The sequence below is a fragment of the Megachile rotundata genome, chromosome 1 (assembly GCF_050947335.1).
Source record: "Megachile rotundata isolate GNS110a chromosome 1, iyMegRotu1, whole genome shotgun sequence".
Lineage (NCBI taxonomy): Eukaryota > Metazoa > Arthropoda > Insecta > Hymenoptera > Megachilidae > Megachile > Megachile rotundata.
In genome coordinates, this window is record NC_134983.1 from 16,800,667 (window position 1) to 16,820,615 (window position 19,949).

The following is a 19,949-nucleotide window of genomic DNA, read 5'->3' on the forward strand; positions in this document are numbered from 1 at the left end:
ATCATTTTATTATTTTACAACTTCACAATCTTACCACTTCATTATTTTACAACTTAACAATTTTACCACTTTATTATTTTACAACTTCACAATTTTACCACTTTATTATTTTACAACTTAACAATTTTACCACTTTATTATTTTACAACTTAACAATTTTACCACTTTGTTATTTTACAACTTAACAATTTTACCACTTTGTTATTTTAGCATCTCACTATTTTTCTATTTTATCATTTCACTACTCTACTGTTTCAGCATTTTACTATTCTATCATTTCGCAACTTTACATAATTTTATCATTTGACTATTTTAGTATTCACTATTCAATATTTACCTCAATATTCATTATTCACTATTGCACTATTTCACTACTCATTGATTTACAATTTTAATTTTACCATTCACTATTTCACCATTCACTTCCATTAAAACTTCCACTTCCTGTTTAAACAGAGATATACATATCTAGCATATCATAAGTAATTTTATAAACAAAATATCACAAGTAATTCTATAAACTGCACATGTGTAATGATACTTCATAAAATACATAACTAAGATATTTTAAATTTAAAAGATTTTTTATTCAAAAGGTTCGAAATATTTAAAAAATGGTTCACGTATAACATATACGCATTTCAAAGCATACAAATCCTTGAAGAAATCAATTTAAATATGCAGAGTTCCGTTTAAAAAGAAAGTTCTCAAAATCTACGATACAGAAAGTCGATCTCGTACACATTTGCATATGTGTGGATCGTAGAAGTACCATTTACTTTTACAGTACGAGTGCACAAAACGTTCTTAATGATTTCCGTAAAATAGAAAGAAAAAAATCTCACTCTCACTGGATTGAAGCTTTAATTAAATCAGAAGACTCTCGAAACGTCAGACGGATTAATTTCTGGGTTAAGCTACTTGTAAATGAGCAAAAGCGATGTGTTAGTTACTGGAGCAGAATACCTGTCATTCATGAATTTCAAAGGAAAGCAAAAATGTACGAGAAGAGTAAATAATTACCTTGTAACTCCTTTGACAGAAGATGTTTGAGTACACTAAATTTTTACGAATAAACATTTTTTCTAGTAATGTTCTAGTAATGTGTGTAGTACATAATGGTACAGTAAATAGTTGTTTTTGCTCGATATTAAATGATCTACACATTCAGAGTATATACAGAAAGATTAGAATTATTTGTAAATTGTTACATGAACAAAAACTTCAAAACAAATACATGACATCAAAAGAAGTAGAAGACGTGATAATTTTATGCTATTTTGTTTTCTTATCGAAATACGGTCAGCTATAAAATAAAATAATTATAAAATAGCGTAAAAATATATATTTTCAAAGTATTATATTTTTGCAATCAATCATTCAGTTTAGAAATATTATTTAAAAAATAATGTTTTCCCTGATGAGACACTATATTCTTCAACCTTCTATAAAAAATTAGGTTCATGAACCTAAAATTTTCATTTGAATTTTCATTTCGAGTCAACCCCAAGTTTTCAAATTTTGCTTCAAATATATCTTTTATAAAACACCCTGTCGATCAATATTCACGAAACGAATATCCACTAACATAATTACTTAACACGAAGCTTTTAATCCTGAATCGTTTAAAGCGATAATCTAAAGCCTTGATATAAACTACCTAATTTAGAGGAAAATAGAACACTGGTATCTCTGTGACATATTTTTAACAAAGGAGTTATCAGACGGGAACGAAGCCAGTAGACTTATATTTAAAAATGCTGACGTTGTAAAGTAGTTGTAAAGACGTTAGAAAATAGAGACAGTAGCCTGTATTAAAGTGTGGTGACTCATCGGTTTTATACATATTAACAAGAAGAATCGGATCGACGTCACGTTAATCGGAAACGTTATCTGTACACCTTCTTTGCGTGTATACTCGAGTGCATTGTAGGCTTCCTCTGGTTAAAAACGCTTAATTTGATTTAGGAAGTTTAGGGACTAGGACTGAAATTCCAAAATTTCTGTCTCGAACCATGAATAAATTTTTGGATTAATCACATTCAAAATAAGGGTGTTCTAAGCTTGTACGTAGTGCAGGGACATTTCTTAGTTCATCTTCCTTTGAAGTATACACAAGTGTACCCAGAAATGTCTGACACTGCTTTTGAAGACTGAAATTTAACAATTTTCGGACAAACGGATAGTCACATTAATGGAGTTGGAATTTTAGTATTTTTATTTTTAACAAATTCAATGTTACACTTATTATTGATAGTTCCTACTATTTTTAGTTTCTATTACTTTTAATTAGAAAAATGAACAAATTCTTAATAATGTGATTCCTATGAAGATTTGAACTTTACCCATTCTTGACACAACAGCAAGCCAGCGTAAACTTCTTCACCCTCCATTTTGAAAATTTTCTATTAACATTCTGTGTATTCGACATGTGATATGATGTATAAATATGAGTACCAAAGATTGACGATGTAATTTTATCTATAAATTTCTATTTCTCCTAGTACCAGTCTATAAATATTTTTATTACACCCCGTATATATTAGGGGTGCATTTTCCCGAAAGAGAAGTCTGTTGCGCACACTGTCGGTGCGTGAAGTGTAATACTAATGAGAAAAGGGTGCAGAGACTAAGAGTATTCAAGTAGAATAGTAGTGCTAGCTTTCCAGAGACTATTCAGAAGGAGGCTCAGACTTGTATGACTCAAGAACAAGGGAGAGCTTATCGTACTGTCTGAAAGGGATATTGTGCGAAGTTCTTGGTACATGCTCTTTACATTTCCTTCCAGTCGTGGAGTTGCTGATAAGACTGCAGTCTGATTCGCAGCTTCGTATATACATTGTACATCGCTATATAATAGCTCGATGTTATAGCGTTACAAGAACACTCCCATGCGATATTCATTTCGTGTTGTCGATGCACAAATAGGTTTTTATTGGCAATTTTTTATCATATACATGTTGTCGAAGTAATAATATTTACGGACAGGGTGTGCCATCTGAGCATCCAATTTTTACTGCTATTAAAAGCAGAGAAGCTGTATTAAGGATACATATTTGCTGACAATTCTGGTAATTCAGATGTTTCATTTACGTAGGACGTCTTGTGTTGTAGACACTAATTAAATTATTATTATAATCGGATTGTACGAGTTGACGATTTTTGAAATTGGCAATATAGTAAGAGCTGCTTCCGTACAAAGGCTGGAGTTATGTTATCAAAAATGTGTCTCAGGAATTGTATGGTTTCCATGATGGTATCAAAAGTTGCAAACTTCAATTTACATATTTAATGATTTAAATTTATGTTACCAAATTTGAATCTGCAAAATTAAATTTTCACATCTGAGCTTTCAAAGTCAACCTGTAGTGAATTTTTTCACACTTAAATCCTCTAATCAGTCTTTCAAATTTGATCAGAAAAATTTTTCAATTCAAATGTTTAAATCTAGACTTCTATATTTTGAAATTAAAGCTTCGTGTCAGCGGTACAAATTTTACTGGCATCAACTTAGGGTTTCATGTTGAACTCTCCCGCAGCGAAAGGATTAAGTTCCATCTCGAACGGTAACTAGAAAAATATCCCCCTAGCGGTCCACTTTTTATGTAACTGGGTGTAAATAGAACAGTAGAAACCAGGGCTGGATTAAGCATTAAGCAAAATATACACATGCTTGGGGCATCAGTGGAAGGGGGATACCACAGAAATTCCAAGGGGATTTTAGAATCCTCGATATCTAAACTTTTGATAATCTCAAAGTCCTAAAGTTCTAACGTTCCAAAATTCCAGAATAGTTTGAAAGATTCAAAGTCAGTGTCTTGCAGTTCCAAGCACTTGAAAATGTTCCAAAGATCAAAGTACAATCATTCGAAATTTGTGAAAAAATTTTACAACACGTAGAGGACATTTCAAAAATGCGCTCAGATAAATTACAATTTCCTCATAATTATAAAAAAATGTTTCATCACAGTATTTGAAAATATAGAAATTTATAGACTTAGAGGAGCGAAAGTTTGAAAATAAAAGATTTTTAAATAAAATAATTTAAAAAAGAATATAGAAATTTAAAGATACAGTGATCCGAAAATAGAAATTTTTCGGTACGAACAACTGAAACATACAAATTCAACGACACAAAGTTTGGGAATACAAAAATTTCGGAATATAACAATTGCAAAAAAAAAACTTGATAAAAAAAATAAAATAAAATTATTCATCAATCAACCTATTATAAAGAATATAATTTATATCTTTATCGCAAGATAAAAAATTTGTTTACACCGGTTTACGTATGAAATCGGAAGGTTGCAAGTGTTCGGGGCCTGCATTCGTTTGAATTCGTTCCTGGCAGAAACCGATGAACAGATATACATAGAAACACATCGAAAGGGAAGCGCGGGCGCACTCGAGACATCATTCGTTCGCAGTGTACGCGAGTGTCACGGCGCGGCGGTGTCGGCGGTGTGTGTGGAGGCGTCGCGACGCCGGCGCACTCCACACGATCGATTATTCCACGTTTCGTTGGCCATGTACACGGCCGCTGGTGGTAAGAAGAGGCTAGTTGAACAGAGACGAAGAGCTCAGGTGGAGGAAACGTGTACGATCGACGAGAACAGAATGAGAGGGTGAAGAAGTGGTAGTTGGTGGAAAAGGGAGAGCCGAAGATATCGGTGCGCGTGTGTCTTTTTAGCGACAACGCGTACGATACGGAACGTGTGCAGGATCTTCGAAAAAGAGCTTGACAGATCTCGGGGAAGGTTTGTTCGAGCGGAAAAAACTGCCGGGTACATTCGGCCCGGTGTCTCCCTCGGTTAAAAATATTCCCGCACCACGGTGCAGGATGACGTCGTTGCGGATTTAGAAGAGACAAACGTAACCTTCTTCCCGCAAGCTGGACGAGCCGGGATCGATCCTAATACAGTCTTCTTTAACAGCCGGCTCGCACTGGCCACGAAGACATGGATTATCGGTCTGCTGGCACCAGGTGCGAGGATGATATCCTGGAGAACGAGAAAGGAACCGGGGCTGCGGTAAGGGATGCATCCTTTTCTGTGTTCCGATCAGGGCCGGCGCGAATTGCGTGTGGAATGTGCCGAGTGTTCCACACCTGAGACCTTGACGTCTGGAATTCTATTTTTACGGATTTTCTACATATTTTACTGTTTTCTTATCAGACTCTCACAAGTACTAACTTTTCAAATTAAAAATATAGTTTTTTAATTTCCTCTACGATTCCAATTTTTTTATTCGACAATTCAGTTACCACACCTTTAAGTAATCTTCGAAATTGTCGTCCAACTGATATTTCGAAAAGCATGTTCCTAGATCTAGTTTTCAAATTCCCAAGTTAATTTCTCAGACTTTCTGGTTTTGAATTCTCCACATTCTGAAATTATCAGATTCTCAACTTACCTAGTCTTAAAGTCCCTAGTCAAATTCCCAAGTTCTTAATTTTCCAAATTCTCGCATTCCTTGTTTCTAAATTCCCTAAACTCTCAAATCCCCAAATCTTATTTCTCCAAATTTCTGTATTAAAGTTCCAAATCACCGCATTGACAGTTCTCCAAATTGTCAAATCTCCATTTTCCTAACTTTCTACGTCATTAAATTTCTAAACGACCGAGTTCTCCCTATTCTCAAATTTTCGTATTGTTATACTACAAAATCTCAAGATTCAAAATTCCCGCCCCATAAAGTTAGCTCATGCCAGTTCCAGATTGTTGTCAAATTGCAGTCCCTTGCAGAAAACGTTAGCTACCTCTTCTTTTTAAACGCTATTATAAAGTATTCCTAGGAACGACATCACCTAAACGTAATTGGCAAACGATTTCCGGCCGACGTGCGACTCCATGTTGCGGCAACAGTTCAACCAATAAATGATACGACGAATATTATGGTGCCGGCTGTTGTGACGACGAATTCGCAGTGTGATAAACGATGTTTGCTGTCAATGCGCAATTTAGCGTGAAAGGATATCGATATTATATTAGTAATCATGGCGGTTTGTTAAAATCGTGATAATAATTCGATAATGGAAGTGACTCATATCAATGATCCACATGTTGAAGGTATATGTTGAGTACCTACGTTGAACGAAGATAATGTTGCTCATAGGTTGAGTCGACTGAATAGAAATAAACAATAATCGCTAAAAGACACTTGATTGGAAATTTAAGTTACATATTTTCTTATTAAATTTTCGAACAAACATTTTACAAATTATTAAAAATTCCAAATTCGCAAATCTCCATATTTTCAAACGTCATACTCTCGAATCCACAATTTTCCAAATTATTCAACCTTCCAATTTTTATAGCATTTGACTATATAACACTTGTGTTTTTATTGCGTGATTGAAGTTTCGTGTAAAGCGAAACTTGTGACACTGATAGGGAATATAAGTTACGTATTGCGTATTACATGATTTTGTTATATCAAAGACGCTTTCGAAGAGTGCATTGAATTGCAGCTTCGAAACTGGCAATTGGACAAGAGTACGAAAAGCATAGGGAAGTTTAGTGATTTGGGGACGGAGTTACTCTATTTCTGGAGATTGAATCGGGTTACTTCGTTTTTCTTCTAGCTTCGCTGTAGCGTTTATCTGTTACACCCGATCTACGTTAAGTCAAGATATTGCGATTTATCGATACATTGTTTGGTTTCAAAACAAGTGCTCAAGCGATATCATTGTTCCTTATTTTTGTATATCAGATTATGAATTATATTTCTGAAAAATTCCATACCGAACCGCATGTGTAAACGTTATAAATTCTTTGTATCAGCTGATTCGTCCATTTCTAAATTTTTGGAACCATGAAAATTTTGATATTTAAAAATGACCTGTAAATATAAATGAATTTGTAAATAAAATAAAAAATTTCAAGTAATTACCAGATTAATTTGCATATCTAATGAATTAAACTACTCAAGAAACTTGAGACGATAATTGATGAAACTGAATATAGCGAGTTTATTAAGTTAATGGGTAAAAAAGAAAATCGTCGATAACTGATTATCGATGCTGTTTCGTCACTCGATCGTTAAAGGTGTTTGTAAATATGATGCAATGATACTTTCCACTATGCAGTTTCTACGATCTCTTATAAGACGTAGAGTTGCTGATAACAATATCTCTGACCTTCGGTTATCATCATCACGTCTTCGAACAGAAGAGAACTTTTCTCGAAACTTTATTATTGATAATAAGTAATAATTAATTTCCTTATCTCGAAAGTCTTCAAATTCCAAAAATTCCTGACCTTTGAAAATTGACTCCAATCTCGGTACCGAATAGCCAAATATCACAAAAAATTTGTAATCTCACGATTAGCGCTGTGTTGCTGCTAGTTTACCGCAGTAATAACGCTGACGACGAAAACTATTGCGTAACAGGAATACATGTTCGCTGTATCGATCGCTAGATGTTACCGAATAAAATGAAAACGGTGTAAAATGAAGGCGGTTGCCAAAACATTCCCGGAATTCTTGACATTCTTACTCTCAAGTGGTTTTCTTTGATGTTCCAGGGTGAACACAAGGGCGCATCGAAGCGTGGCGGTTCCCATACCCGCGGCACGGCAATGTCGTTTGGTTTTCGACGAAGACCAACCTCCGGGATACCGGTACCGAAGACGAGTATGCCTATCGAGCTGAGTTTACTACATCCACGATCGAAATCAGCGGGTCCCGAGCAAAACCGTAGGCGTGACGATGATACCAATATCATCCACAACTCGTCGTCAGGTCGATCAACGCCTAGACTCGCGCCTCCCAAGAAGGAAGCTAGCGGCATCGCCGTCAGGACGAACCGATTTGGTTACCGTCAGCCGCAAACCAAATTCACTAATAAAGTCGGCGACATCCGCAGCAGCCACAGCGTGAGTCATTACAACCACGAGAAGATGCAGCAGCAACAACAACAGCAGCCAGAAGGTTTCGTCAAACAACCGCACAGGGTGGTTCAAGTGACCAACGTGCCTCCACCCTCCAAGGCCAAACCGTCTACCGTACAACACCCGACTTCGTATAACCCTAATCCCACTCATACGGACGTGAATCGTAGAACATCCAACATTCCAGAGCCAATCGGCAGGTACACTCTGCACACCAGTCATCTGCCTCTGCCTCAGTACGCCGTAAGGATGACCGACACGAATTCGAAGGTCGCGAAGACCGCTGCTAACCAGAGCAGGAAGGTCTCCGCAACGTCTAAAAGTTCGACGAGTTCCAAGGAGGGTTCCGGTACGGAAGATTCGGGCGTTGGAAGTCAGCAAGGTTGCCCCGGCGAGAGCGATTTGAGGGGTGTAGATTACACGGACGGCTCGTTGACGAGAAGGCGAGGCATAGGTAGACCCAGGAATTTGCGGATGGTTGTGAATGGGAAAAGTTTCGACGTGAGGGACGTTAGGGACGACGACAGCACCGTCACCGAAATATCGGTTATCCCGCTGCCGAAAACTTTCACCGCAGCCAGCACTGGGCTGGTGCGGGAAAGGGCGACACAGTATCAGAGAATCGTTAATAAGGACAATAGGTACACCGAGTCGACGACGTCCATGTCCACCACGTCCTCGGAAGGGTACGACGAGGGTCTAGGCGAGGAGAAGGTTTACAAAGACCGATCACATTCCGAGAAGATTCCTTCTATCAAGTCGGACTTCAGTCCCCCAAGTTCGGACGATCCTGAATACGGTCATGGAGAAGCCATGGCTGACGAGTACTCGTTGAGCTCCAGCGACGAGTGTCAAAGATCCACCTCGACGCAACACGCGCAGATTAACGCGAACACGGCCAAAAATGGAACTGTTCCGAAGCAAGCTTTGCGTTCTGTTCTTCTAACCATCGAAGATCCTGCGTTCGCAGCTGCTGCGGCTACCTCGACCACCTTGATCGACGATGAAACCTCGCCAGTCGATAGTCTCTTCGACAGCCTTACAGCCAGCATCACCCAGTCAGATGTCAAAGCTCCGAAGAAAGAGTTCGCCATGGAGCAATCTGGGAATACGATTGACGACGAGAGCCCTGGAACACCCACCAACGTTTCGAATTCGTTAAGTTTGTCGGAGGGAAGAGAATACTTCGATGACGAGATCGCTGATCAACCTGGACTTGTCTTTGACGATAATTCTAGAGCCGGAGCTGAAACACACTCTATTATGGCTAGCCAAGCTGTCACGGAAAATAGTCACACACTAGTCGAGTCCAGTCCTAAAACAGGTAAATATAATCAAATTTACGGAATCGTAAAAATGATGCATTTGATTTCGAGGAAATTAGATTAATGGGGTATTAATTTTGTAGGTACAGGACATGGAAAAAACGCAACAAACAGCCCTCATCATGGCAAACGAATAAGCCGAGCTGGAAGCGTTGACACGTTATCTCCTTGTGAATCTATTGCTTCTGATGATTTGATATTGGATTATGAACAAAGCGATGCGAGTTCCTACGAGGAACAACAACATCAGTTAGTATTATGTTTTTCTTTAATTACTTAACTTTTTGTTTAGTACATCATTCATCCATATTTTGGATAAAAATTTTGTTACATATAATTTTGAAGGAAATGAGAAGTCATTTCATTTGTAATTATAGCATACTAGGAAAGAGTATATGTTGATTGCCAGCTGGCAGCTGTTGGAAGCTTCATTAAGTACAACATACTTTACTAAATTATGCTACTGCAACATATGGTTGAGGCATTGAATGAAACTTAAAAGAAGCTGTGTCTTTAATATATCTGTAAAAAATAATATGTAACAAAATTTGTAAAACGTGTAGACAATTATGTTATGTTTGATTTTCATGTTAGCAGAATTGATCAATAGATTGACTGTATTTGTTTTTGTATTGTAGGGTAGAGTCAAATACCGCGTTGCAAGATATGGATGATGCTACTATCCTCTCTGAATTGGAAGCTCAAGGTGAAGAAGTGATGAGACAATGGACCTCTTTATTGGGCACGTGTCAAATGCTACAGCAGACTAATAATTCAAATACAGTTAATAACAATGTAAATGGTGGATCAACCAATAACAATGATCAGTCAGCCAACGAAATAGGGTGTGTATTTAACGCTTTTCCATTACTTTTAACTTTTCTAACCGCTTTATAATGCCCATGATTTAAAGTAATGCATGGTATTATGCTAGACAAGATCACATTAAAGTAAAATATACTAAAATTGTTTTTAGATGATACATGAGCATTATCTTTTCTTTCTTTTTTGTTTTTTAATATTATTGGAACGAGAGATCATTATCCCTATTGGTATTAATGTACTTGAAAAAATGCAAAACTTTTGTAGCTTGAAGAATACTTTTGTTGTTTGTGTTTCATATATATTTATTGTGTATATGTTGCTTTGCTTTGTGTTATACATGTCAATTCATATTTATTGTACGTTATGAACACTGGTGTTTGAAGTGCCATGTTTTATTATAAAATTTTTGCAAGCAAAATTTGAAACAATGAAATTTAAACGTATAGTATAAATTGTTAATCTTCAGGATTAACACCCATAAATTGAAATTTCTACTGAAATGAATTTCTATCGAAATTGTTAACTTTTTATATCGTTAAATGTTTATAAAATCAGATTTATACATTGAATATATAATAGAAGAGAATTGTGTACATAAATGTAAATATTTTAGGGGTGATATATTTCACTTTTTGTATGGGAAAGAATTGAAATACTAACAAATTTCTTATGCTAATATAACAACTAAAGTATGTTATTATTAGTATTATTATATTAGAATTTTATTTGAATTTTTAGGATATTTAAGGTAAGTTGTGTAATAGTATACATAAATGTTTCAGTTTATAAATACTGATTGTTTTTTTAGGTACATCACAAAGTTTGACAGTTTTTGTAAAACATTTCGAAATTAATTAGAACTTCTTTTCTCGATTCTTGGTAAAATTTCTGTAGGAAATATTTTAAACATGTAAATATTAATAACAAAACACCTGGCAATACCATATTTTATTTCATATTTATTTCAGTAATTTTCTCATAATTGAAGATAATTGCATGAATTACTTTTAAGTAAAATATAAATGAATTTCAACTCATTTAATTCGATTCGCATAATTTAATGAGCTTCAGACATACCGAAAAAGCACCCCGAATATCATGAATGAATTTTTTGGTTTTTCAAAAATCTGCATTCGATTTATACTTTCTTATAATTCTGGAAGCAAAGAAATGATATAAAACAAATATTTAAGACCTGTCTAGTTTTGTATATATTGATATAACATACACTATAATAATGTAAACAACAGTAATTGAATATCATTCCTATTACTTGACATTTCTTTTCTCATGCATGATACAAGCATGATATGATTTATAAATGCAGTACAATTACGTAGCATATTTTTGTAGTAACATCTTTTATCTGTGTATAATAATACATTTTTTAAAATATGCAAAATTAATATCGGTGTTATTAAATATTACAGAGATATACAGAGTGATCTGCATAGCTGAAACAGGCTATATCTATAAAACAATTCAAGATGGAAAAAATGTCATAGGACAAAATTAAGTAACATTGTCATGTCGATATATCCAGTTGAATAAAGCAATTTCATAACAAAACGTGTTTATGCTATAATCATCTTAAGTACTCAATGGTAACTTAATTATGTGTACTATAGAAGAATTGATAGAACAAATTATACGCAATTTTAATAATTTATATTAGGTTTTTGTTACAAAAATTAAGGTCTAATAATTCATTTATTAGCACGTCACTTATCGATGCGCTATTAATAGATTTTCCAATACCATCGATTATCGAGTAAATACTAGTTCAATAAACCATTAATTCTTAGAATTTCATTTACAATTCAGTTGAGATACAATTGAAAATGAATACTCTTTTTCATCTTCGGTTACTGTTAAATTATGAAGTGATTCATTTCATTTGGAAGTATTAGACATTAATGCTATATGATTTTCGATTCCTAATTTTTATAATGGGAAGTTTTTATTATAGTCTTAAATATTCCATTATTATTAAATCTAGTAGTGCATGTACACTTTTCTGAAAGTGTATAGACTTCATTCTAAAATGTACTTGACACCATTTAATTTTGTCCTATGACATTTTTGTTCATCTCCAACCATTTTAAAGATACAACTTATCCCTGATAATTAATTAAAGATTATAACATTTTTCAAATAATTTTATTATTTTTTTCAAGATTGGAAACTAAGAACTTTTTCAGCAAACAAGTATCTTTTTTCTCTATTTTTATACGAAAGAAAATTTCTTCAAGGACAATTTATTATACAAACTGATTTATATACAACTGTTACATAAAAGCGAATTTCTTTAACGCATATTGATAACTATTAATGTAAATACTTTACTTGTGATAACACTGTTTTGATAACTACGTATCATTTACCTTTTTTATCAATGACCTGCGTATACTTCTTTTTAATTATTCATGTACTTGAAAGCAGAGTTATTTTAAGAAACACGTTTATAAAGTACGTCAAGTGATATATGATAAACACAATTTTGTAATGTTTAAAACTGTGGCTCATTATTTAGAACTTCATTCAAACTATTTATCAAACAAGCCGTCGAAGTTGTCACTGTGGCAACTTTCTGTTCATACAGAAATCAATAACTCCATAGAAATTGCTGATGTATTTGTGAAACAGTTGGCAGGTGTTTTCTCGCAAAAATGAAATCTTTCCAACAAAGAGATGTGCTGCGTTATATTGCATACAGTCCCTAACATTAGTAACTGTTAATTTCTTTTGGACGAAACAATTCGTTGTTAAAATTTAATTTATTTACCAATTTATCTTCTAATATTCAATTTCTTTCTCTCCTTATTTTATATTCGTTTCTTCAATAATTTTTATAATAAAACTGTGTGCCGTGAAAAATACTACAGTAATTAAAATTATTTACAATTTTACTGGTATTAAAGCAAATTTTAACTAGCCACTTTATCAAGTCAGATTACGCAACAAAAACTGACGAAAGTATTATTATTAATCGTTACATTCGATAGTTTTTATTTAACGTTTTATAATTTGTAATTTACTGATGAATACTTCAATTTATAATTATGGTGTTCAATTTTGGCGCGCGAGTGGCCTTCTGTCCCCACTCCGTGCTTACCTTCTTTCCTATTCGCTGACTCGGATAAGTGTCATGGCGTCGCCGGCAACTCAAGCTTGAAACGCGTTTCGCGTTTCTTGTAACTGTTAGTCACGCGTGTGCGCTCGTGCTGTTCGGATTATTTAGTCTGACTTTTTCAACCGTGTTGCCTTATCGTGTTTGCTCAATTACATACCAAGTGATTTTTTATAAATGAGTGAAGTGCTGCAACAATAGTGAACAATGAGATAGAGTGCAAAGTAAAATACTACGCGTATCGATGGTTTGCGAAAAAATTCGTCTAGTGAACAGGTTAACGCTGAACAGTGAAGTTTTATATACGAAAAGAGCGTCGTTTTATTGAAGATTTTGGTAAATAAAGAACTGAGTTTACAAAATACATGGATACATTCGTTTTTCTTCGGAAATATTTTAGCCATTATTAACAATTAATTGAAATAATATTTAAATATATAACATTAGCAAAATATCAGCGTTAGTGACACTGTTTATCGAATCCATAGATATTATTTCGTTGTCATTAGGAATCTTCTGTTAGTTACAGTAACACGAGTTTATAGAAATGTACGTATATATACAGTCATATGCATCTTATTATTTTACAATTGCAGATTAATTATAAGACGCAAATAGGAGTTATTTTATAAGCAAAAATAAATATAATGCACATATGGTAGTTTCAAATGAAATATGGATCAGTTTCATTTTCTTAAGCGATACATTTTTAATATTTTATCGATAGTAATAGATTCTTTAGCAGATAAAATTGAATGTCACTGGGAAAACAATTCCGATATATTTCGTTCACTCCAAAACAAATTCGTTATTTCATAAGGTAAGATACAATTTTTGTTTATAATACATTTTTGCTACTAATAAATTTCAAATAAGACAAAGCTATTCGAGAACTAATATTTCTTCTTCTTTTTTGTAAAATGTAGTCGAACTTTCTCGAACAAAAATTTTGAAAGGAACGAAATTATTGTAACAATAACGAATAGCTTCTATTCTGATCAAATATTAATTATAATTCCCTAAACTACTAAATTGACAAATTTGCAAATTCTACTTTTCTTCGTCGGTGGCGATGTAACTAAAGTCTACCGTATTTTATATTGATCGTGTAATATCTTCAATCTCTATTAACATGTATCGCAGTCTACATAAAGCAACGTTTTACCGTAGTTTGCATTAGATTATATTACATCTAAATTATTTCTTTCACGTAGCTCCATCGTAAGTTGTAATTTAATTGCGCTTTCGTCGTGTATGCTGCATGTGTACAATTACCTAAATTTTTTAGCGATGAATGTTTGAAAAATGTACGCCATTTTGTTTCCTTCGTCATTCGTATGTAGTTTACTCTGATCTGTAATGTAGACTCGTAGAAACTACTCTTAAATTTTTGTGAATTTTGCCCGGATACAATTTTTTATTTAATACGTTATAGAATCACCGAATGAAATTATCTTATTAAACCACAGAAGCATTAAAATCTCCAGATAAATTCAATATATATATTTTAGTACGGTTTGCGCTGATTCTGTCGAAAATCTGCGTTCGTATTTACGTCGTTGTTTAAAACAACTTTTTTAGTTATATTTTTAAATCCTTGCCTTATAGTAAATTTTATCGCTATATTGCAGGTATAAAAAATATGTATAAAGAAGGCAATATATTTAGAGCTATGTAGGCGGTAAATCTGTATTTATTATTATTTTAAATAATAAAGTATTGAAATATATGTGCATATTAAACGGTACTTTCCCATTACCTCGATTCAAATTAATTTTAAAAATTGATAAAAATTCCAGTGATGAGCAGATGAAGATTTCAAATTTAGAAATTCAGGGAGCTGAAACTTTGAGCCATGAAATTTTGTGGATTTGGATATTTGACTGGAAAATTTATAACCTCAAAAATTTGAGAATTTAGAACCTTAAAATTTCAGTAAAATTAAAAAAATTAATTTAATTTAAAGATTTAGAGATTTGGGAATTTATAAATTCAAAGATCTGAAATTGGCGGGAAATTTGAAAACTGAATCTAAAAACTTGGGAATTTAGGAAATTATAAACTTTGAAATTCGAAAAATTTAAAGTAGTCAAATTTAAAAATTTAGGAACTCAGAAATTTAAGATTTATGGACTTTAAATTTGAGATTCACGAAATTAAGAGTTTGCAAATTTCCATGTTTGCATGAAAATTTCCAGTTTGGTAAATTTTTGAATTTGCAAATTGTTAAAGTTAAAAATTTAGAAATTTTCTCTGGGTTATGACATCATTCCATTTCCAAGCTTCAATCATTTTTATAAGACTGTTACACTCAGGTGTATCTCTAATAAAGAGTTTATTACACCAATGCTAGTTTACTGCCTCGTTTAATAGTTACTCCACTTCCGTAATTCATTCGAGTCAGATGGAGATAATGAGAAAGTACCTATTCGCTGTGTAACGCAATATTATATTGCTCAGCAGCGAATAATAATCCTTCAGAATGATATATCAAAGCGTTACGTACGATTTTTGAAACAGTTTCACTCGTCTCATCAGAACGTAACCATAAGGCAAAGGATTCGTGTTTTTCGAACGAGTCGACTATTAACCCCTTGCCCTATGATTTATTTGTCAGAACTAATCACAGCTACAAAATTAAAGACAAAGAAATCTGAAATGTCAATTTGTTATTAGTCGTTGACTATAATTGGACTTGAACTCCAAATCGAAGCATATTAAAAATTGTAAATTTCCTGTAAAATCCCGAAGTCCTGCGTCACGAGTCGTCAAAATAGCGCAAGGGGTTTCTTCGTTTGCTTCGTGTAAAATATGTTGCTTCTACGTGTTTGGTTCGCTTTTTCTTGTCCAGAGAGTTTAGGATACTTTCAGCGTGCGATTTAAGAGTTGCGAAAATAATCAAAGCAAAAATGATGCGTTTATAAAATAAATGTCGGATGAAACAATGAACGAGAGAAGTTTGCGAAAGGAAATAGCTATCCTTGGAACGAACAAAAGAAACCGCTGGGAAAGAGCTGTTTTACTGGCAGTAATGACAGAGTTTCATCACGCAGTTCCCTTAATATTAATCATAAAAAAAAGACGAGCGTTAGTTGCGTTGAACTTCTCTCCATTTTTCGTGCGTTTCTTTCAGTTTCCGTTCGTTAAGAGCGCATATACGTGTGGCATCTCTGAAGAGCTCGTACTTTTTCAAGAAGAAAGTAAAACACTTGTACCTTGCTTTATGGAAAAGTGGTTTCGTTAGAAAATTCTATGGAAGTTCGGTTGAAAAATGTGGACACAAATATCCGCACTATGTTGTTACATATCAAATAACCGATTTCGAAAGAGAACGTCTGACACAAATTGATGACATACAAGTATGTGTTGCAAAATATGTGCTGTGTACATATGACGTATCGGTTTCATGCTTTAAAATTAAATGAAAATAACTGCGTAAACGTTTGTATAAAGTGGGAATTGCAGCAAGCGGTAGATTTCGAAATATACAAATTTTCGTCTTAAAATAAAATGTGCACATTCTCTAAAAAATATTTGCTGAATATTTCTCTCTTGTTTGAGTAATGTACTTTAAGTCATTGTTGATAGTGACTCGATTTTGGATTATCGATAGCCATTCTACTTTGAGCTAATGTGCAACGTGTTCCTCGCATGTAACCTGTGAATTTTTACATAAGTTCATTTACTTTAACGGAATTCACTTAATATTGAAAATTACAAGCAGCTTTGAAAATTCAGTATTTTATTGAATGTAATAAAATATGAGGGTAAAAGAGGATTAATATGATAAAAATTCAGATTCATCGAAAATAAAAGTAAAGGACTTTTCGTGCAAAAACGGTGATGAAAAGTTTGCGTAATCATTTTCGCTAAGCTGCAGCCCTCACGTTTTAATTTGTAAACGCGAACTTATTGATGAGTTTTCTGGGAATAATTTTTTCAAAAATTCGCATGACCTCTTTAAACATTCTAAATTAATAGCATTGCACGAAATACTTGAATTCATATACCTTAAGATATAAATGCATATTTTATAATTGAAGTCACAACTCAGACATTTTACATTTAGCAGAATTTCATTCTTATGCATTTTCATGAAAATTAGTCGTGTCAATGATTAATGCATGTGGTAGAATTACCTACATTTTATCTCTACTTAAAATCATTACCTTCAAGGCTACACAAGTATGCAAGTTCAATTTATTTTATTTTGAAATCCATCAGCTCACGTATTACGACTGCTTCCCTTAAAATTTACTTATATAACTGTTATAAAATTAAATTGGTTGAAATACAGTTACCCTAAATTGGGTGAGGTATAGTTACACCAGAGAATTTTAAAAGAAATCCCTGAACAAGTTACACATACGAGAAAACAATTATTATTGGATCGTAAATCAATATTTCACTGTACAATAATATACAAAAGTTCGAGAGCCAAAAATTGTCAAATGTTTAATTGTATATGCGCCCTTAAGAACACCCGTTGTATCTCGAGTCACGTGAATCGTAAATTTTGCCTCGTTTCATCGTGTATTATTCAAACACCCCACGGTATTTCGATACATCGACGCAGAAGAAAGAACGCAGTTTCGCGTAAGACAAATTTTATTATTATAAATAGCCCGTTAGAATTGGCACGATATGAGCGAACGTGTAAAAATGGCGCGAAAGAGTATAGCCGAATAAGATGGCCGAATGTACCCTCGAGCCACATGAAACTTGCAATGCATCATCCGATGCTTTATCCAAAAAGAACGTCTCACAGCAACATTCAATCCTCTATCTCAGCTGGAAGGGTAATAACGGGGAAAAATCGAAATCCTTTTTTTCTTACTTCAATATAAAATATTTGTAGTACATCAATAATATAAAAGTTTATATTCCTACATTTTCAATGAAATGTCGCATTTCTTCAACTTCTCATTTATACTTTTTACAGTCAGAATCTTTGCAATCGGAGGAGTCTGAAAAAATTTTGTAACTGGGTCCTCAAGTTTTCGGATGTGCGTCATTAAATAGGAAAAATAATATTAATAACACAAAAATATGTTCGAGTATCATTAAAAATAATAGGGAAAAATTTCGATTTTCTTCCTCGAATACTCTTCCAATTCAGATAAGGGGTTGAAGGTTGATGTAAGACTCTTTGTATAAGCTATCGAATGACGTATCGCGTCATTTGGTTTGAGAGCACCTTTGACCGTCTTGTTCGGCTACGCCCTTTGTATGAAATTAATCTAAAAATTAAAGAAAACAATTGGAGAACGTGAATTCAGCGATAGTATTTTGTGTTCTAGCGCGCTAATAAAGCGAGTGAAGCAATTGCAAAGCCCCGATGAGGACTCCGCGGGTGGGGACTACTACCAGCTGACATATCCTAACTAGCGACTACAACCCGCCGGCCCTTCTCTGTCGACTAGCGAATCCACATTAATCGCAGTGACTAAGTCGGCATAACGTTGAAAACACGGACGTACACTTAGGCAGGGACACTGATAAGGCCAGATAACACTCTCCGACTAGAAGAGAGATGTGTGAACAATGAGAAACATAATAAATGGCGAAACAATATCGCGACACGTGCTTTCTCGCCATGTCCTTTCAGCTTGATCCACGATCACGCGGTTCGTTGCAAAATCAGGGTTTTCCAATACCTTCCTCGCGAACCTTAGTGAACTGTAGAAAGAACTAGGTGGTTGTATCGCTTTGCTTTCAATTTTACATATTGATGAAATTTGAAGTCCGAAGGTGTCGAGAAATAATTGTATTTGAAGGGGATTCTATCCTAAGTTTGAAGGGGATTATACCTGAAATACAGTTATGTTTTAAGATAATCGCATTTGAAGTTGCGAATCAATCCTTTGCTGACATACTTCTGTGACATGTGAGCTTTAGATTGATCCTTTGCTCTGGAAAGTATTTTTACTCTTGGCAGACATTAGTTAACAAGTTTGATTCTTTTCAAGTTATGATCTCTATTATGTTTACACATCATATAACACATTTAGGTAAAAAATACCTATTGCAATTGTATTAAATAGAATGTGTCAATTTTTGAGTGCTGTGGATTAAGAAATTTTGAAACAAATACATATACTTCACATTTTATGAACTTAACAAATGAGCTCATTAACCTCCTGCTTTATCAGTTGCGTCAGTCGGAGCTAATTATTTATTGTCTATGAATAAAGAGAGTTAGGTTGATTTTATTTTATGATCGTTGATCGTGCAGATTATGATCAGCGCTGAATCAAAGTTCAGTCATGGGAAAAATATGAATCAGGTTTGTCATAATAAAAGTGATAGTGTGCGTCATGAATGTGACGGTGTATGCCAAGGAGATAATAGTTTTGCAATTTAGAGTTCTGTGTTTTGCATTTTTCGAATCATTGCACCTGGCAGTCATTTGCGTATGGAGTTTAACTTTTGAAACTGACTTCACAGTCGATACAACCACCTTGTTAACCACGAAAATTTTATTCGTCTTCAATCTGAAAATTAATTTAATTAAAATGAAAATATGCGTCAAATAACTTAGTTGTTTTTTTGTAAAGAGATTTTTACTAAAATCTGTAAATATTTGTTATGGGAAATTTTGAAGTAATTCAGAAACTTGCAGAGCTTTTCATTTTACATAGACCTTAAGTGAAAATAGTTCAATTTTTTCAAAGTTAAAAAGTCATCAATTTTGGTTAGTTGCAATTTTGTTAAAAATAGATTTCAAATCTTGTCATTGAAACGGTTTGCGGGTTGATGGCGTGTCCATTGATTTTC

At 33.9% G+C, this 19,949-nt stretch overlaps 1 protein-coding gene across 8 annotated transcripts in view; it reads left to right on the forward strand.

The window, feature by feature from the left end:
• LOC100878688 (uncharacterized) overlaps positions 1-19,949 on the forward strand; it is a 63,709-nt gene that overhangs the window by 16,241 nt on the left and 27,519 nt on the right. For 7 of the 8 annotated variants that reach the window (XM_076538748.1, XM_076538788.1, XM_012294093.2 and 4 more), the window contains 3 exons: positions 7,527-9,216; positions 9,301-9,466; positions 9,856-10,062. In XM_076538748.1, the coding sequence (XP_076394863.1) occupies positions 7,527-9,216; positions 9,301-9,466; positions 9,856-10,062 (2,063 nt within the window). Of the gene's footprint in view, positions 1-4,452; positions 4,873-4,934; positions 5,031-7,526; positions 9,217-9,300; positions 9,467-9,855; positions 10,063-19,949 lie in introns of those variants that run through there. The other variant, XM_012294090.2, reaches the window with a different exon arrangement.